Below are 27796 nucleotides of genomic sequence, written 5' to 3'. Positions count from 1 at the left end.
GCAGGTTTTTCTACCAAGTTTGCCTTCAAAAGCTTGACATTAAGCACACAGTCCATCACAAACTGCAAAAAATCCTTTAGCCTGTGCTATCTGTAATACCCTTGTTAGACCTTTAGAAATTTCACCTCAGCTGTCCTCTTCTCTTCTTCTGCATTTAGTCAGAACAATCTCCCGGTACTCTGAGACACATGGTTGGAGATTTGTATTAATAGAAGCTTTTATTTATTCATTGTGATTATGCTTGCGCCTCAAAATTAATGTCCCGGTGATTTATTTATGTTTATTAAGCACCATTAGTCAGAAATAAGATTTCATGCAATGCCGGGAACAGTAATTCCAGCTCTTGATCATTGCTCTTTGTTACTTCTTTCAGTGAAAATAAGTAGAAACTCAGTTTATAGAAATTCTACTGCATATGATGTTGTCAGTTTTATGAGCTTATAACTTTTGCTGAACAGCAGCCTCTGTCGCTTTAAGGGGTAATGAGGATGCTGTTGCATTAAATTCTGTTAGGCTGTGAGTCCGCTCTGCAAACAAATATAAAATCTCCTTTTAAATATAAACCAGCAGTTGCACTGTCCACCCATGTCAAGCCAGCATACACCTAATCTTGCTATCAAGACCAAAAGCATCTGAACCAACAGGAGCTGGCTGACTGGCAATAAAGTAAGAGTCTTCGCTCTGCTGAAGTGGAAAATCTCACTCAGTCTAGCATTATTGCATGTAACTTTGACCTGCTGAGTTACAAATAAAGGTTGAGGGTTTTGATTAACAGCCAGGTTACATATTGACAGACCCACCATGCCAGCGACTTGCAGTCATGTGAAAAGGAGAGTTTTCACTGCAGTCCTTTGAAAACCCAAGTCCACCCTTACTGACTCCATCGGAATTAAGAGGGTCAGTAGCTGATCATCAGCAAGTGTGAGCACCACTATAAAAGCAGCTATTTTTGCATTTTACAGTTTCTTTGGAGTGTACATCCCAGGAACTTCATCTCAAGGTCTGACAGTAAATCCCAAGAGTTGAATTTCAGACTCTACAGGCTCCAGTTAGCATTTTCAGTGTTAAAGTTCATGACAGCGTGGAGATGTTTGGCACTGAGCAGTACGTCAAAAACAACTGCAAAGCATGGTAGTGGAGGGGTGAGGATTTGGGTTCAGCTACAGGACCACCTGGGCACTTTACAGTCATTGAGTCAAGTCCTCTGTATGCCGGGACAGCTGGGACTGTTTGTCCACTGTCCCAGCTGTCATAGGGCAATCCGTCGCATGGCTAACACATTAAGTCAATCATTCACACTCGCATTCACACCTACGGCCCATTTAGAATCACCAGTTAACATTGCCCATTGCTTGTCTTTGGACTGTGGGAGGAAGCCATAACCCACAGAAACACAGCAGAATGCAAACTCAGGACCTTCTTGCTTGCAAAAGCGCTAACCACAGAACACTGTGCCACTCTAGTATTCTAGTCAAATCTGAAGCCATCTGTTTGACAGCTAAAGCTTGGCTGAAATTGGGTCATGCAACAGGCCAGTGATCTCAAGTACAGCAGAGAACAGAATGGCTGAAAAAGAAAAGAATCAAGGTGTCCAAGTCCAGATCCTCAACCTAGTGCTGAAATGTCGTGGTGGGACCGAAAGCTGTACATAAACAAATGTTTACATACCTCACTGAACTGAATAGTAAGCCAAAATTCCTCCACAGTGATGTTAGAGACTGATAAAGTCACACAGAAAATAATTATTTTGAAATATTGCTGCTAAAGCTGGTTTTGCAAGCTATTGAATCATTGGTTATATTTAGTTTGTCCCAAGTACTAAACAGATTTTTTCCCACTTAAATGTATATTATTAGAATATCTACCAATAACTGGGCTGCAATCAGAAGTAAAAATATGATTTAAAAAAAGATTTATTTATTTATATCTTTTGCCTTGCTTACATGAGTGATCACAACAGCAGATATCAGTGGACCAAACTGCTGCATCATCACAGTGACAAATCTCTGAGTTTGTTTTAAGCTGCTGTTTTGCTTCTTATTCTTGTTCTTCTGTAAACAATGAAGCGAAGTCTGCATAGTTTAGCGAGCTTTAGCGCCACCTGGAGGTAGCGTTTTGTACTTTTGGTGAAACTCAGGCTAACCGTTTTCCCCGTTTCCAGTGTTTGCGCCAAGCTAAGCTAAACTTGGCTGGATGATGACTGTAGCTTCATATTTAAAGAAATATTGGATTTTTTTCCTTTAACTTTTGTTAATAAATCAATTGTATTTGTTCTGTGTAACATCCATAGATTTGTTGCCTTTGATTTTCAGTAAAAACAAAGTAAAGAAACTCTGTTGTGGCTAGCGCTATGCTAGGCTCATCAGAGCCCTTGAGTAAATCAGAGTCCTATCAGTGGGAGTTTGGAATAGTTCTGACAAGTGCTTAGTAGGCAGTTGGATTGTGTGCTGATAACATTACAGACTTGGTTTTTTTTAACTTATTACCTTGTAAAAATGCATGTCAAACTTCCGTGCTGTGCTATATCTCCATGGTGCAGCTAGCATATGTTGCTAAAGATACGCATTATCAGGATCATTGGAGTGAACGGAGATGACTCGACTCTTCCATTCATCGGCTCTGGGCTCCTTGTGCTGTGTTAATGGTAGTTGCTAGGTTACCAAGGAAACAGGAGAGTGATGAGATATGGCACAACACGTGTCTTGGCAGCAGTGCCTGCTATAATACCAAAAGTTGACTGTTGTAGATTTAAATGACAAATATGATCTGTGGCAAGAAGACTAAGTTTAGTTTCAAACTGCTACTTTTAATTTTGTGTATAAGCAGGACAGAAGTCCCAAGGAAGACTAATGATAAAGGGCTAATGAGGCGCTTGCATCTGGTTTCAGATAAACATATACATGTATATATATATATAATTTTTTTTTTTTTTTTTTTTGCTACTTTAGACCAGTTTGTGAGAAAGACAAAGAAAAATATGTTAAAGTTGATGTCAAACACTGTGCTTGGGTAAAAATACAGCCTTGTGTTAGTGAGAGTGAGGAAGACATCAATCAAAGGCCATTTCAACCTCTTTCATATCTCTCCCAACCACTCACTTTGAAACAGAAACAAATCCAGCACCAGGGAGAGAGAGGGAGTTATAGAGTGATAGGAGATAGGCAGAGCAAGAGTGAGGGAGTGAGAGAGCTTTTTCTATTTATAACCTGTGTGCCCGGAGAGGAGGGAGATGGTTGTTCGAAAGCACACTCGCGTATGATTTTGTTCTGCAGTGCATAGGCTGCTGCTTAAAACACACAGGAACATACAGCAAACACTGCACATGTCAAACAAATTATATACCACGCTGGTGATGAGACGGGTCATTACTGGGAAATTTAATGGCTGTTTGGTATGCTGAGAGGAGGTACATGATTGGTCCAGTAATCATCCATAGGAACTGTACTGCCACCCCCCCCCCATCGCACACACACACGCGCCATATATGGAAAGCATTTTTGTGTTCTTAAAGCTGGTGTGTGTGCAGAGACTCATTTTAACTCACACACTCACAGTTCAGCATTATTTTATGTAGCTAAAGCAACAACTCCTCTTCGCTCCTCACTTACACAACCTGCAGACCAAAACATTCCCACTGAGATTTATCTGTTTCACAACATCCACGCAAAGGGAGTAAAACATCACAGTGTTTTAACACTGATTATAGTGGTCTGCGTAAGGAAAACTTGTAATGAAGATTTTTTTTTTTTAAGAAAATCTTTTTCAGTGGAGATTTTAGTTGCTTTCAGTTTTCAGTTTCATTCAGACTAAGAAGTTCATCACCTGTTCTACCTCTCAGCTGGAATTTTTTTTTTAAATATGTTTTTTTTCTTGTTGTTTTTTTACCTTTTTGTTCAACTCAACCCAATTTAAAGTGTAGTTTGATTTCATGTGTGTACAGAACACATGAATACAGGTGTAGTAGGTAAAGTGATTTATTGAAACATGCAGACGCGACACGGGAATGCAGCATATAGATAAAAACTGACTTTGCACTGTCAGTCAGGGGGCGACCGTGGTTCAGGGGGTTGGGAAGCTCATCTTGTAAGCAGAAGGTTGCTGGTTCAATCCCCAGCTCTGTCTGTCTTGGTCATTGTGTCCGTGGGCAAGACACTTCACCTACCGCCTACTGGTGATGGCCAGAGGGGCCGATGGCGCGATATGGCAGCCTCGCTTCTGTCAGTCTGCCCCAGGGCAGCTGTGGCTACAACTGTAGCTTCCCTCCACCAGTGTGTGAATGAATAGTGGAATTGTAAAGCGCTTTGAGGGTGTCAAAAAGCGCTATATGAAATGCAATCTATTATTATTATTATTATAACTTTATTGTTCAACACAGCCTGATCTGTCGGAAGCTGTCTTGTAGTCTTCTAGAATAGTTCTCCAGGCTTCTTGAAGGACATTCAAAGCTCTTCTTTGGATGTTGGCTGCCTTTTTTTTCCTGTTCTCTGTTAAGATGACCTTCAATAAAGTCAAGGTCCGCACTCTGGGGAGGCCAATCCATGATCATTCTTTAAACCAAGTGCAGATGTATCCCACAGGTCCTGTGTCAGGTCTTTGCTGAATGTTTGTATTTCTTAACAACAACAACATGACTTTCAGATGTGTTTTCTCAAACTTATAAGAACGCACTGCACACCATACTGAGAGATGCCAACCTCGGAAGCACAACATAAAGAAATGAGACTTTTGCACAGTACTGAATATAATACTTACATGTCTGTAACTCCCATACCGCATTTTTCATGACCCACAGGGCTTTTATCTTGCCAAACGAAAGACTTGAAAGTAGTGTCAAAGGTGAACTCACAAAGATGTGAGAGTATAAATATTGACCTGAGAAACTGTCACGTTTGGAGTTTCACTACGACCTCTGTGGCTGCTATTTTTTGTGTAGTTGCAGTTTAAAACGTAATAACCCTAAAATGATAATTTGCCATTTTTACATTTCCATCTGAAATCATCAAACGAACATGTTCAAACATATTAATGAATTTTTCAAGGGGTTTGATATAATATATAAACTTTTTTTTTCAACCCCTGAACTGCCTCTGGTTCGATGGGATACCCATCTGTGCCAAGAAAAACTAACTGTGACGGTGTCGGTCTTTCACTTTATGACAGAAGATATTTAAGCAAGTTTCCTGAGAAGCTGAAACATTCTTAAAGTCCAAATGCAAAACAGGGCTCGGTTTGAACCATCGTGACTCGTAGTTTCATGTTGACCTCCTACACGAATCCAACTCAAACTTTTCTCAAGCTCGCTGCCTCCTTGGTGGAGGCTGGGTTAGTAGCACCAGTTATTTCCAGCACCTGTGGGTGGGCCTATAAATAGCACGCACACATTTTCTCCTTCGTTTTCACCTTAGTGTGAGGTCTGGTTTTGGCGTCCAGGTGTTTCTCAGTTAGTCATTTCATGCGTGCGAGCCCTGACTGATAATGCAGAGAAGCCCCTCTGCTACACGGCTGTGCACATACTTCCTCACCTGCTTCATGTATGAGGCGTGTTATTTGTGCAGACATTGTTTTTTATTATATTAATGTCTGAGGGTTACGTATGATAACTGGCCAACATTTTCCACAATTAAAAAGTAGATACATGTAATGTGAGAAAGCAGGCATGATTAATTGAGCTTTATATGTAATGTCCTCAGCTATTAAACATGTCCTCTCCCGCTTTCTCTCTCTCTGTCTCTCTGCAGCGTCAGACAACAGCCAGCGGTTTCAGGAGACATGTTTCGCCTTCGCTTTAACGCCGCAGCAAGTTCAGCAGATCAGCAGCTCAATGTAAAATTTAACGCCGCTCCGTCGACGCAGGATGCTGAATTGTTCATGAATAATTCAGAAATGTACAGGGTTTGCGCGGCTGCGCATTGATAAATGTGTTTCTGCTCTCAAAGGGACATCTCGGGGACCAAATGTGACTTCTCAGTTCAGGTTCAGTTGCGGTTTTGCCTGTCGGAGACCAGCTGTCCTCAGGAAGACCATTTCCCCCCCAATCTGTGTGTGAAAGTAAACGGGAAGCCGTGCAACCTGCCGGTGAGAAGCGCTGAGTCAGCCGTTTAATAAAGAATGTTATAATGCCACCTGAAAAACGACATTAATGATATTCGCTTCTCATTTCTAGGGTTATCTTCCTCCAACCAAAAACGGTGTCGAGCCCAAGCGGCCCAGCCGCCCAATCAACATTACCTCACTGGTCAGATTGTCCACCACAGTCCCCAATACCATCGTGGTGTCGTGGACCGCTGAGATCGGAAGGGTAGGAGCCAAAGCCTTTTGCAGTGTGTGTGAATAACTGAAGGACACTTTAGATGCTTAATGAATGAATTTAAACATTTGCTGGTTACAGCTGCTCGAATACGAAGGCTTACTTTGTGCTTTTCTCAGCTTTGGTGTCGTTCTGAAGTTGAAAGCAGATATCTGACTTCCTGCAGCTCCCCCCATCCTCGTCTAAGCCTCTTCCATCAGACAAACAAGCTTAATACAAATAAGACGAAGCTAATTCTGGCTTTACAAAGAAATGACATAGAAATATTATGTGTGAATGTCTTGCATTGCACTCTTGCTCCTTTACTTCCTCTGCAGACTTTTTCACTCCTTATACTGCTCGCCTGTATAAGGAGTCACTTGGGTAGGAGCCATGAGGCGGTACTTCCAAGCACTTGAATCACAATATAGAGTTTTTTTTATTCTTAGTAACACAACATAAGGGACTAGAGACAAGTTAACATTTGACTTTTTTTTTTAATGGCATCATGATCATTAAAAAAATTAAATTCTATTGTGTTCTCTGTCCAGATACAACACGGTTAATTAATCTGGTGTTTGAGCTGATCTGCGGGTGTTATTAATGTTTATTGTCTGTCTTAAATAGAGGTCCTGAAAATCTGCATTAATCTTGATTAATGTATGTCCCCATTTATGCAGCGAGGTGCTAACGCATGCCTCAGTGTATGATCACATCACACGGTGTTCTTAACTTACTGTGTTCACATAGATGACAGACCAAAAAAAAAGAAGCCGAGAACAGCCTATTTAAAAAAAGACTTAAAGAATGATTATATGAAGAGGCTTTCAAATTGGTGCGAAGCCCAGGAAGGGGCACAGTGTTCCCTTTTTACAGCCAAACGTTGTAAAAGAAAACCAAAATTGGATAAAAACTACAACTTCAGGGGAAGATTTCCCTTTAAAATACATCGATTCAGAGGCGTTTGATGAAGGATTTCAGGATAAATGCGTCATAAATGTGATTAAGAAAATTCTGTCTTTATATTTGCTGGCTTTTATCGAGGTGGGTGGAGCTCGACATTCCGCAGACGGACAGTAGAGGGCAGTAAAGGAAAGGTCTGAGAACAGAAGAGCTTGCTGACTGTTGCATAACTTACATTAGTGTCACAGCAGAAGGATCGATTTCACTGAGACTGTGGAGGCAAACATTGAAAGTTATACTGAGTAACATGTTCAAGGACGTGCTGTCACTCTTTGCAGGATATAATAAATGCTTTTAGACATTGTCGTGTCTTCCCGTGTGTCCACAGAGTTACTCGATGGCGGTGTACTTGGTGAAGCAGCAGTCGTCCACAGTGCTGTTACAGAGACTGCGAGCTAAAGGCATCAGAAACCCAGACCACTCCAGAGCACTCAGTAAGGACCTCTTTTTAAGAGAAGCACCCATCCAGCGTATCAGCTAATGCTGTTCTTCTGTTTCCACTGTAATTTAATGTATCAAAGGCTGAATTTTTGTGTGGTACAGTGCAAAAAGCTTTAAGACTGAACTCTTATTTTGACATGTTTTCATCCATTCAGATGGGAGCTGTCTATATATTTCTTGCATGCCGTTTTGCAAGTAGCATAAAAAGATTTAGGTGCAGTCAGGCAGTGATTCAGGAGGCACATCTGTTAGGAGAAGTCAGCACTTTGGTTCTGACACTCACACGTGTTTGTCCTTCTCCTCTACCCTGCAGTAAAAGAGAAGCTAACAGCCGACCCAGACAGCGAAATAGCCACAACCAGCCTTCGAGTGTCACTCCTCTGCCCGGTAAATATGCTCCCTGCTCTTCATGAATTTAAGGCCCTTTTTCGAGGTTCAGTCATGCCCAAACACGTTGCTCCATTCTTTACTTTTCTTTTTCCCCTCATTTTTCTTTGTATGTGACTCGACATGCCCTCGTGCATAACTTATATATGTGAACATGAACCACCTGCCCGATTGTCTTCTCGGCCCCTATCCTGTTTTGCTATGTGGGTTTGTTGTGTTTGTGACATTTGTGTGTCACTTATACTTACCTCGTGGCCTGACTACGTATGTGCGCAGCTGGGGAAGATGCGGCTGATGATCCCGTGCCGTGCGCTGACATGTTCCCACCTGCAGTGCTTCGACGCCACACTTTACATCCAGATGAATGAGAAGAAGCCCACCTGGGTGTGTCCCGTCTGCGACAAGAAGGCGCCGTACGAGCATCTCATCATTGACGGGTAGGTCGCTGTGGCCTGCCTGTGACCTTCGATCAAATGGTGCCAAGAGTGGTCCTCTTCTAAATACCGTGGTTGTAACAAGTGCTTATTTCAGTTACTGTTGCCTTTCTATCAGCTCAAAGCAGCCCGGCCTTTCTCCTCTGACCGCTGACATCAATGGGGTGTTTTTGCAGAGAGAACTGGATATTGGATTTTTTCTCTCTTTGTTTTTTTCAGGCAATTTTCTGTAAACTTTAGAGATGATTATAGAGGAAAATCCCAGCAGACCAGCAGTTTGTGAAACGCTCAGACCAGCCTGTCTCACACTAACAGCAATGCTACGTTCAAAGTCACTTAAATCACTTTTCTTCCTCATTCTGATGCGTCACTTTGAAATTCAGCAGGTCGTCTTGCCCCTGTCTACATTCCTAAAATCCAGTGAGTTGGTCCCATGTGATTGGCCGATTAGATATGTGTGTTAACAATCAGTTGAACAGGTGTACCTAATAAAGTGGCTGGTCAGTGTACGTGCCATACTATATTTTTTACAGCAAAAAACAGCCTTTATGTTTAAAGTCCCAGAACACTGTAACAATTTACCTCTTCTCTCCTTTTCTTGTTATTGTTTGTTTGTTGTTGCTCTGTGGAGCGTTGTATTGTTTTCTTTATTTACTCTGTTAGTCATCGCTTGCTATGTGGTTGTTCTTCATATATATATGATGGGATACAAATAAAATGATAGAGCATAAGGGATTTACTCTAATAAATGTAGTGGGGGGATTTATCTTCCAAACACTTGCTCAATATAAAAGAGCCTTTTGTGGAACGATTTTTAGAGAGAAATTGTTTTGTTGTCGTCTTTGCTTTTTTATGTAATGTAAAGTGGATGTAAAGTCTTTTTCTCTTGGTTGGTGTATCACATGTATGTTTGTTCTCAGGCTTTTTGTGGAGATCCTCAATAGCTGCACGGACTGTGATGAGATCCAGTTTAAGGAGGATGGCAGCTGGGCCCCCATGAGGTCTAAGAAGGAAGTGCAGGAGGTGTCCTCTGCTTCCTATAACAACGGTCTGGATGGTGAGATGAGGGATAAACAAGGAGGGAGGGAAGGGGAGTGCTAGCCTGAAAGCCTGCCTTTAGTGATCCCAGCTTTAATTAGGCGAGGCATCTGTTGGGAGAAGTTGTGTTTTTTTTAACTGTTCAGACTCTGAAAATCTAAAAGATTTTCACAAACACAAACTGATACATCACCACCGCTCTACAGGCTCATGCCGGACCTCCGCAGGCTCAGATCAGCGGAGCTCCTCGGCGTCCAGCCACGGAGGCAGCGACAGCAGCAACGGCAAGAAAGTGGAAGTGATCGACTTGACACTGGACAGCTCCTCAGACGACGAAGGACCGGATTCGCCTCCGCCGCCGCCCCCAACGCTGCCTCCTCCTATCAAAAGAGCGTGCCCTTCGATGTCCCCGACCTCGCCACCTGTCATCAACAAAGGGTGAGGCGAGCACACACCCTAGATGCTGATTTAATCTCCGCAGGCAGGTTGAATTTGATTAAATGTGAAATTGATGCTCGTTTTAGCCGCTCGCGTGGGCAGTTGTGTCTCTCTGTTTAAATGATTCATGAGCACAGCATCTTCTTGACATTTCACGTCGGCGCTCGCAGTCGATGCCCGAGCGTGTCGACGAAACATTTGCGTCTGATGACCCGAGTGACTTTCCAGAACTCGCCTCGCTCACCTTTTTTGCAAACGGGAATCAAAGTTCAGCCAATCATAGTTTGTCGCAAAATTTCAAAACAACCGACAAACAGACCCGACTGAAGTCTTGAATCCAGCTTTAGTATGGCTATGAAATTTAAACAGCTGCCTTTTCTACCAATCCAAAATTCATTAGGTGCATCTGCTGCTCCCATTTCTCTTTAATGAATCCTGTGAGTGTTACTTTTCTAATTGAAGGAGACAGGACGGCCCTGTGGTTTATCCCAGTACACGTGACACATCATAAAAGCCTTATTAGAAGTTATGTGGCTTCTTTAGTTCTTCATCTCTTCATCTTCTTCCTCTGTATTTCCCTTTAGCGTGTTGAACCTGCACCATCAGGCCTCTCCTGTGAGCCGTACCCCCAGCATGCCCGGGATAGACACCAGCTACATCCCTCCTGTCCCCCCGCTCATCCAGGACTACAGGCCCTACTACCACACCCCCAATGACCTTTCAGGTAATGACACACATACAGGATGCTTTGCAAGTATTCATGAAGTCATGTGCATTAGTAAAGATACTGTTGTGTACAGTGCATTTATGTAAACCTAACTATATCCTATATCATTCACAGTGTGTAGCCAAATTTTGTTCAAATTGTCCTAACTTTATTTAAAATTCTGCCAAAGAGCCACACTGTTTTAATATAACAAAAGTATTGTGCAAAAGTCTTGAGTCACCTCTCATTTCTTCCTGTTTATCTTCCAGTGAGCCACACTTTCTTGTCATTTTTCAAAGTGCTCTTGAGCAACAGTTCTCCAGGCTTTCTGAAGGTCTTTGGCTCATCATGGATCATTCAATAGAAGTAATAATTAATAATAAATGCTCCTAACTCAAGAGATGAAGCAGCGTTGTGTTCACACATAACAGACAATTTAGTAACGCATTTTAAATTCTATCTTTAGGCATTTTGTTAGTAGCAGCCTGACACAAAAGTTTACGTTTTTCGTACTTTCTTTAGTTGAATCAGCTGAAAAAATGCCAGAGCTAACACAGTTTGACACAGTTTGACAGATATAAAATAGTATTTTTGCACTAACACGGTGATTCCTAAAAGCTATTAGTCAACTGATCTCAGTGGTAGTGTGCAGTGTGTCCTTAAAAACACTGAAGAAACTGGATAAGCGGAGGACAAACGAAGAAGTGATAAGACAAAAAAAATGGCAGGCTTAAAAAAACAAACAAACTGTAGCCTCACTTTGATTAATGCAGAAAAGCTCCATCAGACGTTGATTTATTATGCAATAACATGTGGAAAGCGTCTCATTTATAACAACTTCATGCTGAAAATGATCCCAAACACTACAAATGCATTAAAAGGGCACACTTTCATACTGCGATGGATGTTCGGAGAGCAACTTGGGTCAGCCTGTCTTGCCCAGTGTTATTTAGCATGCAGACTGGAGCAGCCAGGGCTCAAACCACCAACAGAATAGTAGATAACCTGCTCTACTTCCTGAGCTACAGCCTCCCCAAAGCTTACAGCAGCTGGTATTCCCAGACGGTCTTCCATCCAAGTGCTAACCATCCCCTACCCTGCTTAGCTCCTGACTTCAGCCGAGACTGGGCATGCGCAGGGTGCTGTGGTCGTAACCTCTCACACCCACAGCACTGTATTTCCATGTATGATTGCAGGTGTTTCAATATATTGTTGTGCCTATTTCCCATTTTTCTGACAAGGAGGTGGCTCAAAACTTTTGCACAGTAAATTCTGAAAGAAAAGACATTGGAAAAGGCAAAAAACTTAAAATTGCAACTGAACTTTACTCTTTAACTTTTAATGAATCAACCTTGCCTATTTCACAGATTTGTGCCCCTCCGTGCTTCTGACTTCTCTTAACTTTAAAAAAAAAAAACATACAATATGTATTTGCATTTGTGATATTCATCACTGACTCTTCCTCTACTTTATTTCCAGAGTTGAATTTTTTCTCTTTTCTTCAAGGGGACAATCATCCGGTACGTACAGCAGTGTTTGATATTGTGTAAACGTGGCTGAATTTAACAGCTGAAACACTTTGTTGTTTTCAGTAAAATCCTGGAAGCCTGTGAGAACAAAATGTTCAAAACGTGCTTATGGAAAAAAAGAAAGCACAAGCTTTGTTTTTAGCCCTCCTCAGAAACAAGCTGCCCTCTTTTCCATAAGCAGAAAAGTAAACAATCTTCATGCAGAGTTAACCACGTAGAAAGATTTAAAGAAATGTATCTGAAACCTGAGATTTTGTGTTATTTCCCATAAAATGTGGCTGTTACCGAGTGTTCTTATTTCTTCTGCCTCTGGGCTGTAGTCTGTACTGGTTATTTAAGGAGAGATGAAGGTTTGCCAAATGAGAGTGTCTTGCATAGCTTCAGTAGTGCGATATCCAGCTGTTATCTGCATCTGGGATTTGTTCTGCCAGTGAGGATGAATGGGATGCCATATGCGTCTAAAATAGTATTAAAATTCAACAGCAACTGCACATCAAGAGTCAGTATTGCTTTGCATGAATCCACAGACTTCACTGTAAGGAGTTTTTGTTGGAGATCATTTTCTGTGCACCAGAAACTAAACCTGGACACCACTGCAGGTTGTTCAGTGTTCACATATTTTTGTGATTTAGGGAAACGAACCTTTTAAATAAAGTACTGAACTCTTCTTATTCTGTTGTTTGATGCTATCATTTAATTAGAACACTTTGAAACCAGGAAGCGATAGTTGATTCATTTAGTTTATCTGGATTTTTTTTCCGGCTTCATCACACTGTTAACGCTCTGAGGTCTCGTGCCTTGATTATACCCTTTTGCAGACATGGACACAGACAGCTGGCAGCACCACGGATGAGTAGGCATTTGTGTTGTTACTTATTTGAAGTCCGCCGCCTGGGGGCAACATTTTCCTTGTCCCCATAAACGCAGGGTTAGGCTAGGCTTCTGTGCTCGAGTGGTCACCTGTAATGACTTACAGTGACTGGATTCTATCATACAGGCGTAGGTCAGTTTTACACATTCCTCACAACTTCACGTTCATACCTGTGACAGCGACCGTACATGCAGTATAATACGTGAGGTTAAAGTTTTTTGGAGAGCACGCCGTATGTGGCAGCAGATGGCTGACCCGGCCCCCCTGCTGTTCTGGGTCATTGTAGAAAACACTAACATAGCTTATGGGTATGAAGAATGAGTTCCTTAAACCTGCATTCTCTGCGAAGACCACCAGATGGCGATATCTGTTTTTCCAGACTTTGGGTCATGTAGACGTCTGAAGGGAAACGTCTTTGTCTTGACTCTCTCCTGCTGAGTTTATGGGCTCAGTCACTCATTTTGGGTCATATTCAGTCTATTTATCTGCCTATCAGCAGATAAATAGACTGAAGGTTGCTGTTTTAAAGTGCTTTATAAATAAAGTTGGCTTGGCTATTTTTTGATTCCTGGTCATAATGTGTTCTATAATGGAACAAGTCATGACTTTAGAAACGGTGGATGACTATTTCCACCTTTCACACTCTCTGTGGTTCAGGCAAAAGTCGCTTCCTGTTTAATGGGAGTTCTATTTCCCCGCTCTCGCTAAGCCATCGTTTATATGGGATATCTCTGTCCCATATAAACAAAGACTTAGGTATACCTAAGTCTTACCTTACCATACCTAGGTATTATCTTACCTTGCAAAGAACCTTGAGATAGATGACTGTTGTTGTGAAGTGAAACTAACAGGATCACACCTATACACACTTTAGTAAAGTGGAACGCCATCCGTCTATTGTCTTCTGCTGATCCGGGGCTTGGTCACGGAGCCAGCATCCTCCCTCTAAACCTCCTCCAGCTTATCTGAGGAAACAGCAAGGCCAGCGCAGGCCTGCCAAGAGATGGAATCTCTCTGACGTGTCTTGGGGCAACCCTGAGGCCTCGTCCCACTGGGACATGCCTGGAACACCACGCCCAGGAGGCATCCTTGTCAGATGCCTGAGCCACCTCAGCTGGCTGCTTTTGATGTGGAGGAACAGTGGCTCTACTGTGAGCCCCGCCCAAATGGCTAAACTACTCACCCTGTCTCTAAGCGAGGTCTTCTGAGAAATCTCTTTTCCACCGCTTGTATCCATGATCTCATTCTTTCGGTCGCTACCCAGAGCTTGTGACCATATTTGAGCGTAGGGACAGCTTTCCTTTTACACTCACCTCTCTTTTCGCCATGACAGAGCGCTACAGTGTCTGTTCTTAAACTGTATCTTAGCAGAACGGCTCACCTGCCTGAAGTGCACAATGATTGTCTGTTAGAGTCCTGTCTGTTTGTCTGGGATAGTTTAGTAATCTCTTATGTTCTTGCTGTTTGAATGTGTTGTTAGTGAATGAGAAACATGAAAGCAGGATATGCAGATGGGTGAATGATAGCTGAACTACTCTCAGACTTAAACTGACCCACATCTGGGTCTTTCAGGACTTTGTGCTTCACTAACACCCCCTCCTGCTTCTGTTTCTGCCTCCTTTCAGCATTACAACATGGTTATGGCAGCGGCGGCGGCTGCCTCGGCCTCAGAAGACCACGAGCTGCTTCTCAACCGCTTCATGCCCTACACCACCTCCTCCTCCGCCTCCCACCTGTTCCTCGACCAATCGGCAGCCTCCTCTGCGCCTTCGCTGACAGCGCCGACCAACGGGGCGAGCAATTCGGGCAGCACCAGCAGCCTGGTCTCGTCCAGCAGCCTCCGTGACACTCACTCGACACACTCGTCCTCACATTCGAGCTCACACTCCTCACACACGCATCCCGGGGTGGTGGCCAGGAGCAGCACTGAAGCAGCGGTGGCGGCTATTTACGGCGGGATACCCGATGTTATATCGTTGGACTGACCCTGGATGAGTGGAGACGACGGCGCGGGCACAGCTGGAATCCAGTAACAAAACCCGATCACAAACTCAACCGCGAGGGGTGACTTTTAAGAAACTAGACTCTGCCCCACCCCAACCCCACCCTCCCCTGAGTCATCAAACTCTGAACGTTCGAGGAGCCGTGACGACGAGTCGGTCTCAAGAAGAGCACTAATAATATGAGCGGACAACTGACCCGAGTCCACTCCCGAGTCATCGCTTAAAGGTGTGGACATTGTGTTGGTGTGCTGACTTCAGATCAGAAACCTGTCCAGCATGTGAACCCACGTTACTGCTATACTGGTACCAACCCGGCACAACGAGCAAAGATGCTACCTGAGCAAAAACACAAAGGAGGGGGGAACAAAAAGCTCTTTTCTCTTTTTTTCTTTTTTTTTAATAAAAACAAAGGAGCGGCACCGTGTACAGAGAACAGAATCTATTTTCCTCTTTTACTTTTGTATGTTAAATCGGGACAATTTCAGTCTAGTGAGCTACTTCAGTCGCTGTTTGTAAGTGGAGGACTGAGTCGGATTTTATTTTTTTGTGTGTGTTCTCACACAAACACGAGCTCATTCATATGCCTGTTGCCATGTGGTTTCCTCTCTTTTAGCTATACGCCGTTTCCAGATGTCGGATTTGCATTTCTCCGATCTAAACTTCACTTCTCTCTGCGTGCTGTTCTCTTTTTCTCTCGTTCAAACTCACGGCATTTTGTGTCTCTCTCCAACGACGGGAGCTTTTCAGACGCTGAATATACAGTTTATTCATGTGCTAATAATTTTATTATGCTTTTAAGTTATGTATGATATTTAAGCCTTTAGAAATATAAATATATAGATATATATATGAATATATATGCATTCCCTTTGACCTTCAGGTTGATGCTGTGGGGAGTGTGGAATTAGCCATTTCCATTTTATTTTAATTTTTTTCATTTCCTCTCCTCAATTCCCGCCTCCTTTTAGAGAGACTACCTGCAGACAGCATTTAGAAGTGAAACTATTTATACCTGCCAGTTTAGAGTTTTTCGATGGAACAGTTTCAGTTGTTTATCTCATTTGCACAATGCCAAAAAAAAAAACCCCACACACACACATGGTACCTGAATATGATCAAAATAATCAAGAGGGTAGTTTGATCTGTGCGTCACAGTCTTTTCAGTCTGCTGTCTTCACTTTCAGCCACTTAATCCTCTGCCCCCTCGTTACTCGTCTTCTCTGTTGATGGTGAAGGTCAAATTGATGTTGTAGCAGCGTCAGGCCTTTTTAAAGATACAGGCGTCCATAGCACGTGACCAAGCTTAAAGTAGTGCCTGTTTTTTTTTTGTTTTGGGGGGGGGGTTGTTGTTGTTTTTTGCTCAGATTAACGTCTTAAAAGTTTACCCACAACCCCTGCCCCACTTTCCTTTTAAAGCATCTTCTGAAGATCGGACCTGTGACTGATATCATCTCAGGAGATTTCTTTGGGAAAAGCAGATAATAGTGGGACACGGTTGAAGAAGGCAATCTCAGCTTGTCCCTTTTTAGACCGGGCACCGAGCCAGATGGTTTAAAAATACATTGCCTGTCTGCTTCTTAAAAGAAAAAAACCTCTGCGATGTTCAGAGCGTGATGTGGAAGTGTCAGAGCAGCGCAGCGGTTTTAGGACGTCGTTAACGTTCAGCTTAAAAAAGTGAAAGGTTTGCAGTTTTAAGACTGGACACGCTTGCGCTCTCTGCTCCCCTCAGGTTATTAACAGATCCATGTTGCAGAGATCCTCTGTAATCTGGTCACATTACTGGTGACACCGTTAATCCCGGTGCCCGTGCAGCACACCCCACCTCCCCCCTTCTCTGTGTCCTTGAAACTTTCCCAGAGTCCCCGGTTATCTGTCTCTCTTAGACGCTCTTCTTCCAGAGGTCGGACACGGGCACCTCCCGTCAGAGGCTAATTATCCCCGCCACCGTGAGATAATCGCTTCTGACAGCAAAACCCATCACATCAGATCCTCTGCCCCGTCCCTCCACTCTCGACAGACCAGATACATCCCACACCCCGCCTTCCCTGTCTCGGCCTCTGCGGCTCTCTCTTGGCATTTGTAAATCTTTTCCCCGGTCTTCTCATGGGAACCCGCCCCCCACCTCTCAGACTGACTCAGTCGTTTGCCGGAACAAGTCTCGTCTGTGTCGTGTATGTCGTGCAGTATTTTATTTATTTTGTATTCGTATTTCTGTACATTATATTTTTACATAATGTTTGAATTCCATGACTGAGAGCGTGTGAGTCTCCGGGAACTGATGTTATATGACTTTATTTCATGTGCGTTTCACTTCTTTTTTTTTTTTCCTGCCAGCAGCACAACTTCTCAGAAAGGTGTTGTGTAGTCGCTCATAAATAGAAATGACGCGTGTGTGTGCGTGCGTGTGTGTGTTTTCTCTGGAGCTGACTTGGCACAAAACACATGCGTTATTATTACGCACTTGATTTAATGTGCTTCGGGTTCCTGCTGCTTACCGCTAAGAATGACCGAGTCGGTGTGAGTGAACACCCGATGGGTCATCAGTGAACAGTTTAATGAAGAGTTACTGTAGACATTCGTTGAAACGCTGCTTTGTTCTGTCGGGAATTTAAAAGTGTTTCTATTCAAGTGGCGGTCACGTGCAGGTTTAGGAATGTTTGCTGCTTTGGCCAGGCGGAAGCAAAACCTTTCAGAGCCTTTAGTGTCAAAAGATTTAAAGCCTTTCGCTGTGTTCCCACAGCTGCCGTCAAGCTTTAGCTCATCTCAGTGAAACATTAATCCCCCTTCAATAACAACAAGAAGCTATAATGAAAAAAAAGAAAAAGGTTCAGATAGACCACAGAGTTAAGATCACCCCAACCCCAGCAGATCAGCTGATCTCAAAGCCAGGCCCAGTCACCTGAAGCACCTGCAAGCCGCTTTGCAACCCACCTTAATCCCAGCTCCATCTTTAAACCAGCGCGTGACGTAATCCCACATCTCCAGCTCTCCATCCATGTGTAAGCGAGGAAGGTCTCAGCACAGAGCCACAGCAGCAAAGATAAATGATTGCAGGAATAAAAATTAGTATTTTGGATTTAGTGATCCTCACTTGAATAGCTGTTTAAGTTGAACCACTTTGTATTCTGTCAGAGTTGCTAATCTTATTTCAAATTCTCCTTGTGTTTTTAATGAGTATAAATTAAAAAACAAAAACACCTCCTCCATCTTTAAACTGTTGGGTGGGGAGTCTGCACAGTGTTTGGCTCCAAGTGCTAATTTAATTCTTCGATGCGTGGGATCTTCCTCAGGCAGTTTGTCAGAGAAGACAGATTTTCTAAATGTTCCAATCGATGCACGTCTCTGATACCTGGAACCAGCCTAAAAACACCTGGTCATGTGCATACAGGCTTGTCATTATACCAGATTTCCACTTCACGATTGATGGCGATTTTATTGTTATATTCGCAGAAAATCAGGTGAAAAGCTGCTGCCGATCAGATTAATCTGTAGATCTGTTTGTGTGTTTTGTGCCAGGATCTTCAGATAGCAGAGAGTCTCCAACCATAACTGTAGGCAAAGAGGAACCACATTATTTATGATATTGTTACCATTATGTCAATATTTAACTTTGTTGGGTTTTTTTGTTTTGTTCTTTTGATGGTTGTCACCCATGAGAACCATGTCACGTAGGCAGGACGCTGCATGCGAAAGCATTCGTTGTGGAAATCGTGTGGATTTCACTCCCAAAGTGAACTGTTGCCGTTCGCTTGCGGCTCAGTCTCAGTGAGTTGATCGTTTCTGAGCAGCAGGAACTACGTGAGCCTGTGCGTTTGTGCCTTTATCTCAGCTCCCCTGGCTTGCTTTGCTGGTAAAACCTTCGGTCTTTCACTTTCTCTCACGTCTGTTTTATAACTAAGCAGCAGTGTTTGGATACTTGATGAGGTGGTCACAGTAACTGAATGAATCCCCATCACCGTCTTAATTTATTGAAACGTCCTTCGTGGCACTCGTTGGCAGCAGGTCACGATGGCAACATGAAGTGGGAAAACAGACCGGGTTGAATGTGTTTGTGTTGAAGGTGGGGAAAGGTCCGATCCTCCTCCCCCTCCGTCATGTGTCCGCTGCTCCCTCCTCCTGTGGTTTCATTAGCGGGAAATGTTTAGGGCGAAGCAGTCTTTATTGAGCTGGGTTTATTTCACTCTAACAAACAGGATGGATAAGCACAAGGTCGCGGCTTTCTGAGTCCCTCCTCAGCATCACACACACACGTGTGAACAGAGAACATATGGAATAAGGCCACCTTTTTTTTTTAAAGCAGTAGTTACTCTTAAGTATGTTTTCAAAAGAACTCCACAGTCAGCCTCGACAAGCAGCTCAACTCTTTGGTTGTCATGACCTTAAACAAAAGGGAAAAATCAGCGACGTGTATATTATGTTCGTGTGGAACCCTGAAAACTGAAAGATTCAGATCCAGACGTGGGTGTTTGATGTCCGTTTGTATGCTTTTGTGCGTCGATTCAGAGCGAGAGAATAAAATAATTTATATATTTTTTAGAAAATGGAAGCTGTACTATTATTTAAAAAACAAAAACCAACAAAAAAACAAGGAAAAGAAAAAAAAAAAAATACGACCGTGGCCAATAACGAGTTCCACGCTATGAAAACGATATCAAAGTCAGACTCGAGACGACATCTGCACTCACTGCCTTAAAACATTCACAGGTTCTGTTTCGTGGCTCCAATCTGGAAAACAAACAATAAAGGAGGGAAAGGAGAAGACGGTGTACAGTTAGACCCGTGTCAGTTTGTACAAATATACCAAGTGGGGGAAAAAAAATATTTATTACCTGCATTGGAAGAAATTGTTTACTTATTGAATGTTACTTGTTTATGTAGAAAAGTTTAGATGTAATAAAATGCATTCTGCTATTTCTCTTGGTGTGTTTCGTCTTTCTTCTTTTAATTCTTTTAGTTCTCCCCCCGAAGGGAGGGCGTATGTAATCGCTTGTCTGTTTGGAAGCAGTCTAGCCTCCACAGTTTTCATTTCATTTTCAGATTCTGTGTGACGGTAGATACCAGTAACAGCTCAATATCGATACCAAAGAATAAGTTAAAAACTTTAGATTACTCACAGTTTAATCATCTTCAAAGTTTACAATAATTTACTAGGCCTGGGGTAAATGAATACCTAAGTTGGCTAAGTGTTTGACCTTGACCTTCACTGTTAGCACCTGAGGTCAAAGTTCATCTTAAAAAAAATTTCAACAAATCATATTGAGTAATATATCATATGAAAGGGCACGGAGAGAGCTGTGCAACACTTTTTTTTTTCAATACGTCACAATGCCATAAAGTTTTACAGAGTCACACACTGAATGAATATATCTGAAAGTCTTATGTTTTTACAGCTTACAAATATTTCAAAGATTTACAAAGATTTCAGTCAGTTCTGCTCCAGTCATATGGGCAAAGATAATAAAACAATTTAAGGTCAAAGGTCAGGGTCACACAATTATGAAAAAGGTTAAGATCCATTGGATGATCTGAAACTTTAAAGCAATATAGTAGTCACTGGGAGACAAACACTGTCTTTGGCTCATTTTTTTAAAAAAAAATACAGCATTATATGACTGCTGACGTCAGCATAAAACACCAAAGATGTAGTATAGCTTTTGACATATCAATGGGGTGGAGTATTAGTTGCCACATTAAAATGTATATATATAAAAAATAAAATATATATAATAATATAAAACTCATCTGTCTCTATCACCTCCCCTCCCTTTCTCCCATACACACACACACACATATATATATCTATATATATATATATAGATATATTTATATATACATATATATATGTATGTATAGGAAGGGAGGGGAGGTGATAGAGACAGATGAGTTTTATATTATTATATATATTTTATTTTTTATATACATATATATAAGTACTACTTGAAATGATGTACTGACCATTTCAAGAAAAAAAAGTCGAAATATGGAGATTACAGTTGTTTCAAGACAAGCTTCCACGGTTGCTGTATCGTGAAAGTTCGTGAAATCGTACTTCAGAATCGGTTTTCGTAACAAGGAAGGAAATGATTTCTCTTTTAGCTCATAAACACAGTGTGTGATGAGTATAAGGACGCTAAAAAGATGGAAAAGAAGGGGAAAAAAACACAAACTTGGAAGAGTTGGTCAAAACTTTGTACAAAATAAAATGTCCTGTCATGGACAGATGCGAGTTTATCGATGGTTCCACCCTCGCGTAATAAAGAGCATGTATGTTGATCAACTTGTTTCACAAACCCGTTTACACAAAGCATTTTGTAGAGTATATACTGTATGTAAAGTACAGCAGCCGTGACAGCAACTGTAATCTTTTTTTTTTTTTTTTTTTTTCTCTTTTTTTTTTACCTGTCCCGTTTGGTTCTTTTGCCATCAGAATTATTGTCTAAAGGCGAAGAAAGATGCCCAACGGATTTACTTTACCAAATGGACCATCCCAGCCTTGCCGTAATGGTCCATTTGATTCACCTTTTATTGTTTATTTTATTTTCACTTGCTGAATACGGGACAGACTTGACTGGTGGAAAGAAAGGGGAGAAAGAAAGAGGGAAAGGAAAAAAAAAACAAAAAAAAAACAGCAACTGTAATCTGCACATTTCGACTTTATTCAAAAATGATCAATAATATATATGTTTTTCTTAATGTGGCCCTAAAACTCCTCCGTACGGAGGGAGATCTTGTTTTCTCTGCTGGATCATGGTGCAACATTTTATCTGAACACTGGGTGGCGGTAGAGAGTTGTCTTGATCAACTTTTCGCTTGCTTGCAAATGACAGTCACGGCTTGGACAGACTCGGTTCCGCCAAAAGCTCAACCAGACAGGAACATTTGAATAATTAACATAATTATGAAATTATTAACTGGACGCACCTTCCGGGGTTTGATGAAGGAGCGCGCTCTGATGGTCGAACCTTGAGCTCGCCAATAAACACTTCAACTCCACCTTCCGACCTGAATATGAGAGGCGGAGAGGGGTGGGGTGAGTGGTCCTGTCGAGCTGTGGAGAGCTGAGAGCGGAGATGCAGGATGATGATGCACCTTGGAGGAGGGAGGGAGGGACGGAGGGAGGGGAGGTGATAGAGACAGATGAGTTTGTGGCACTCTTGAGATGCAGCCGTGTTTGGATCTAGCTTAAGAAAAAAGACTTGAAAGTGCACACCTGCATTTAGTTCATCCAGAAGTGTCTCTGAGCTGCTGGCTGACATTATGACTGAAGAAAATGAGAGCGTTTATTTGAACAAGTCACTGACCGATATGGAGCTCTTCCAGAACCTGGTGGACATAGACGTGACTGCAGACCGGACCCCGCTTCTGAGATTCTTTATTTGTCTGGTGTATTCGGTCGTTTGCGCTGCGGGTCTGGTCGGCAACCTGCTGGTCCTCTTCTTCATCAGGGTCAAACAAGACAGGAAGAAGTCCAGAGTAAACTTTTTCGTGTTCAATTTGGCCGTTACGGACCTGCAGTTTGTTCTCACCCTGCCCTTCTGGGCTGTGGACACCGCGCTGGACTTCAGCTGGCCTTTTGGATACGCCATGTGCAAAATCATCCTGTCCGTCACCGTGATGAACATGTACGCCAGCGTGTTTTTCCTCACCGCCATGAGCGTGACCCGCTACTGGTCGGTCGCTTCTGCCCTGAAGAACAGAACCGCGCAGAGGTCGTGCTCCGCCAAATGGGTCTGCGCAATTATTTGGACACTGGCGACTCTGGCGACTGCGCCCACGTCGATTTTCTCAACTGTCACCAGCGTAACTGGAGAAAAACTGTGTCTGCTGAGGTTTCCAGGTGGACAGTACTGGTTGGCACTCTACCACATACAAAAAATCGTCGTAGGCTTTGTTTTGCCCATGTCAATCGTGTCCATCAGCTACATCATGCTGCTGCGCTTCATCCGCAAACGGAGTATGAAAACCAGCAACCCCAAACGCAGATCCCAAGTTACAAAATCTATCACCATCGTCGTGCTGTGCTTCTTTCTTTGTTGGATGCCAAATCATGCCATGACCTTGTGGAGCGTACTGGTCAAACTGAACGCTGCAAACTGGGACAATGCGTACTACACGGTTCATACTTATGTGTTCCCACTGACCGTGTGTCTGGCGCACACCAACAGCTGCCTCAACCCAATTATTTACTGCCTAATGAGAAAGGAGTTTAGGACCAAACTGAGAGGTCTGATACACAGAGGATAGTGGGTGTTTTGTCGAGTCCTGCCGATGAATTTACGCAGCGCGAAAGGTGTTGGCAGACAATGACGCGCGTAATGCGCAGGCAGAAAACGAGCCAAAACACCCAGAATGAGCAATCAGGCCGAGCAACATCGTGTCAAGACACAGTTCAGCACATGAAGAAAAAAAAAGAAACTTTTAATTTTGATGAGTGCTTCTTGATTTTAAAGTTTGCGTAATGTGGCTGAATCATTTAGCTTGTAGGGCTGGGCTTTGTAGAATCACCTATTTTGTGTAAAAACTAGTCCAAATATGAACATTGTGGCACAACAGCTGTTCACCAAAATCATCTATGATGTTTGTGAGTGTCTGTAGTTCAAAGTCCGCGCGTAATTGCGCATGACAATACGCTTAGGTGTGCTGGTGCTGTTACTGCACAGTGAGTGGCTGAACGCCTTTTACATCCTTCGGTGAATGTCTTGGCAAATACTGTTAACAGCGTACACACAACCGCACTTAAAGGCTTCACCGGCTTGAAGCAAAGAGATGAAAGTTGCAGGTCACGTGTTTTCTTTTCTTTTTTTAGACATCAATCATTTACAGGTGCAAAGAGACAAAAGACAAACTGAAATATGATTGTTGTAAATACCGACAAAAATGTATCTACTCTGTGTGTGTGTGTGATAATAAAACTGTTCTCCAGTTGTCACGTGAGTCGGTTGTCCTCACAACTAATGAAACGGGTGATCTGATTAGCAGGTGTTTACCGGTTTGACTCATGAGCAGCTGATGTGACGGTGAACAGAACATGAAAACAGAACTGCCGCCCGTCTCCTCACTGCTTAATGAGATGCAGACGGAAGCTGGTGATCTCAAATTAAGCGACTCTGTAATGGCTTTCCGTCCTCACTTACTCATCAGATGAAAAGAAGGGCCACTCATTGAGTAGGTGTCAGGTAAATACAAGTAACACATTCGTATCAGAGATTAGGGTCTGTTTTTGGATGAACACTGGTCAGCTGTTGACTGAATTGAACTAAATGTAAAATGTCGAATTAAAAAGAGGGAGACAAGTTTGCGTATATACTTTTTTTTTTTTTTTTTTTAAACAGTAGCTAAGCTTTCCTAGATATTTCTGTTCTATTAAAAAGCCAGAAATGCAACACGTGATCCTCTAAATAGAAATATTTGTCACTCACTGTGCTTTTAAGAAAGCGAGCTCGTTACTGTATGCATTATTCATCCTTTAAAGTGCAGAAATGTTTTTTAAAGTAATATATGCATACATACAAATGAAACTACCTTAAAAATTAGAAACTGTTCATTTCTTTGTAAGTGAGCAAACTTCAACAAAATCAGGAGGGGATCAAATAAATAATTGTTTTCATAAACAACCCAGATCCCAACAGCACAGTGCATGTTTCTTTTTTGGAGTTTTTTTTTTCCTTTGTGTGTGTGTGTGGGGGGGGGGGGGCTGTACCTTTGCCCTTGCCCTTAATTCCAGTATTTGAAACAGTTATCTACATTACTGCTTATATAAGCTACAGGTACAAAGATAAAATTGTGAAAGAGCCCATTTTCTGCATCTGGTGACGTTTGCTTTTATGGGCAAAGATCTTTGACTACCAATAAATTCAATAAACTTCAACAAAGTATTTTTAAAAGACAAAATAACTCGTTTAGATTTATCACATGATGTAAATGGCAAAAGGTTTAAATGTATCATTCAAAGCATCTTTTTCCTAAAGTTTAAACAGGAAGTTCTACATGTTTTCCTTACCACCCCTCCACCACCATTACAGTTACACTAATATCATTAAAACAGGTAACAGTTGTTTCTTAGTTGGCATTACTCATGTTGTGAGGACATATCATAAATATGTCACCATAATTTAAGTTTTAGTTAATAAATAGTATTATTTAGATTAAAGTCAGCAGAAAATGAATGTAAATTGTTGGCTTAATGCATTCTGAAGCGACAGAAACACAAAGCTCTATATCCTTTACGAGCTGCCACCTGAGCTGGCATACAGGTGCACTGCAGGTGAACTCTGAGTCACCACAACATAGGCTCAGTGGGAATTTAATGGTCATAAATAACCGAGTTTCCCACCACCTGTTACAAAGTGTGGCAGCATGGAGAGCAGCGGCATTGTTAGTCGAATGAATGACTGCTGGGCGATTAAAAAATGTCTTTCTTGTACTCTGAATTATATCAGGAAGTCAGAGGCAGGGATGGAAACATGAGGCAAGCAGAGCCGTGAACAACCTGAGATTACTGTAAAAAAGAAGTTTTACTGGACGTTCAAATGAGTGATATCTTATGATAAGATGACTGATGATGATCAATACGCTGTCACCAAATATCACTATTATATTAAAATAAGCATTCTCTCTACACAGAATCACCCAAACAGTTTGATTTGCCACTACTTGATGACTCCTCCACTAGAAGATTGTGTCAAATGAGTGAAGAGGGTAAAGTGCATAACCCAACTGAATAATGAACAGTGTTTCTTTATGAAGTCTGAACATCCATCCATTCTCTTTAGCTTGTCCTTATCAGGGTTGCGGGGGGGGGTACTCTAAAAGTCTGAACACCTCAAGGTAATTATGCAGAGACTGAAAAGAAAGCTCTTTCTTTCATTTCTTTCTCTCTTTCTTTCATTCATCCATCAAGCCTTGGAACGAGAAATCTTTTCACTTTTACATAAGTCACAAAAGTGCCATCGGTCTTTGTTGGTACTTTAATCATGAAGAGGTTCCGCAGGTCTTGCAAAGGTCATCTCCTACCACTTAGAGGAGTTTTCACAGCACTGACATTTGGGAGGAAAACACAGTTATTTATAGCACTAATCAGTGCCCAGGTCGCAGAAGCTGTCTTCTGTGTACCTGAGAGAATGAAAGTGAGAAAAATCTCCAGGGCTGCTAATAAATCCCAACCATTTCTCAAAGTTTCACACATATAAAGAGATGTGTAAATGTTTCTTGCCATTATGTCCTCTTGCTGAATAATAATGTCCCTGCCATAATGGGCCTTAACCAGGGAAACAGATGAGGACCAAGGTAGAGTGAAAAAAGGTAGCCATAACAACGGTATTAAAATTCCTTCCACCGGTTTCTTTGTGAATTTTAGACAGTGAATATGTCACCTTAGTTTTGCTCTCGTCTTGTTCTCCTCTCTTTTATTTGACATGCTGTAAGGACACAGATAATAATTCCTTCCGTTCAAAGTGCTGTTAGTCGGTTGATAACAATTAGAGCTGAAATATGCAGTACTGTGTGAAAGTCTTATTGAAACATGTGCAAGCGTACATGAAAATACAGTATATAAGTATATGGATATATAAATATGTGAACATAAAACAGGGAATGTATGATTGTAATGAACTTGAAGGTCAATATTTGGTTTGACCACCTTTATTCTTCAACACAGCCTGAACTCTCTTGTTCAGCTTTCTTCTAATTTCTTTAAGTAGTCTTCAGGAAAAGTTCTCCAGCCTTCTTGAAGGACATTCAAAGCTCTTCTTTGGGTCTTGGCTGCCTTTCGTTCTGTTTTATGTCAAGATGATACCAGATTGTTTCAGTAATGTTGAGGTCTGGGCTCTGGGGAGACCAATCCACGACTGGCAGTGTTACATTATGTGATTTTCTATCCATTTATGCTTTTACTCCATTTTCAGTGTGATCTCCAACACCATTGGCTGACTCAGTCCATGACAGAGCATCCACCGTGTTTTACAGATGGCTGTACTCACTGATGTCCCCTCCTGACCTCCTCTCTTCTATCTTCCACTTGTCCAGTTTTTTCAAATTTCACACCATGCTGAGATATGCCAAGTATTCAGCTAACTGCTCTTTTGGAATAATGGTGTTGGTAAAATAATTCTACTTTATGCTTGTCAAACTGTGTCATCTTTAACATTTTTCATAGATTCATTTAAAGAAATTGGAACGAATTACATATTGTTTCTGTCATGACTGTGTACAGGCAGGCAGGAATGGTGGACCCAAGAGCAGGACTCGCGGAGGCAAAAGTGAACTTAAACAACTCAGCTTTATTGCTGGACAGCGGGCAAAACAGAAAACTGGCAAAACTGGGAAAGTAACTAAACTAAACAGGTAGACGAACACACAGTGGGGAATGAGGGACGGCACGACGACGAGCAGGGGAAGACGCAGACACTAAATACAGGAGGTGAATAGGACTGAGGGGAAACAGCTGGGCAACACGCCTGACACAAATTGAACGCACTGACATAAGACACAGACCTTCAAAGTGAAACAGGAAGTGCACGACAGACACAGAGATCCAGACTAGACACTGAACTTTACAGATACACATGAGCAGACATTATAACATCGGGGACAGACAGAGGGAACACAGAGAAGTGGGACCAGGGCAGGCACAGAACAGAAGCCTAACAAATGGCAAATCTTAACGAAAATCATAACCATAATAAACAAGAACATAAAATAT

At 42.1% G+C, this 27796-nt stretch overlaps 2 protein-coding genes across 3 annotated transcripts in view; both read left to right on the top strand.

Annotated features, from left to right (window-relative positions):
* Positions 1-20007, top strand: part of LOC100692112 (E3 SUMO-protein ligase PIAS1) — a 58606-nt gene extending 38599 nt beyond the window's left edge. For both annotated transcript variants that reach the window (XM_005461559.4, XM_025903737.1), the window contains exons 3-13: positions 5739-5823; positions 5937-6075; positions 6164-6298; positions 7578-7683; positions 8004-8077; positions 8354-8514; positions 9432-9568; positions 9756-9987; positions 10572-10711; positions 12173-12213; positions 14719-20007. In XM_005461559.4, the coding sequence (XP_005461616.1) occupies positions 5739-5823; positions 5937-6075; positions 6164-6298; positions 7578-7683; positions 8004-8077; positions 8354-8514; positions 9432-9568; positions 9756-9987; positions 10572-10711; positions 12173-12213; positions 14719-15078 (1610 nt within the window). In that variant the 3' untranslated portion in view covers positions 15079-20007. The remainder of the gene's footprint in view (positions 1-5738; positions 5824-5936; positions 6076-6163; positions 6299-7577; positions 7684-8003; positions 8078-8353; positions 8515-9431; positions 9569-9755; positions 9988-10571; positions 10712-12172; positions 12214-14718) is intronic.
* A 2191-nt stretch (positions 20008-22198) lies between these two features.
* rxfp3.3a1 (relaxin family peptide receptor 3.3a1) lies at positions 22199-24715 on the top strand. The gene has a single exon (XM_005461558.4). It carries the CDS (start codon positions 22354-22356, stop codon positions 23338-23340), a length of 987 nt encoding a protein of 328 aa, XP_005461615.1. The 5' UTR covers positions 22199-22353; the 3' UTR covers positions 23341-24715.
* The last annotated feature ends 3081 nt before the right edge of the window (positions 24716-27796 follow it).

This window comes from Oreochromis niloticus, linkage group LG1 (assembly GCF_001858045.2).
Source record: "Oreochromis niloticus isolate F11D_XX linkage group LG1, O_niloticus_UMD_NMBU, whole genome shotgun sequence".
NCBI lineage: Eukaryota > Metazoa > Chordata > Actinopteri > Cichliformes > Cichlidae > Oreochromis > Oreochromis niloticus.
The sequence above is the reverse complement of the archived record's forward strand: the minus strand, read 5'-3'. Positions and strand labels throughout refer to the sequence as shown.

Coding starts and splice junctions, on each gene's coding strand:
- rxfp3.3a1 (XM_005461558.4), top strand. CDS start 22,354: ATGACTGAAGAAAATGAGAGCGTTTATTTGAACAAGTCACTGACCGAT.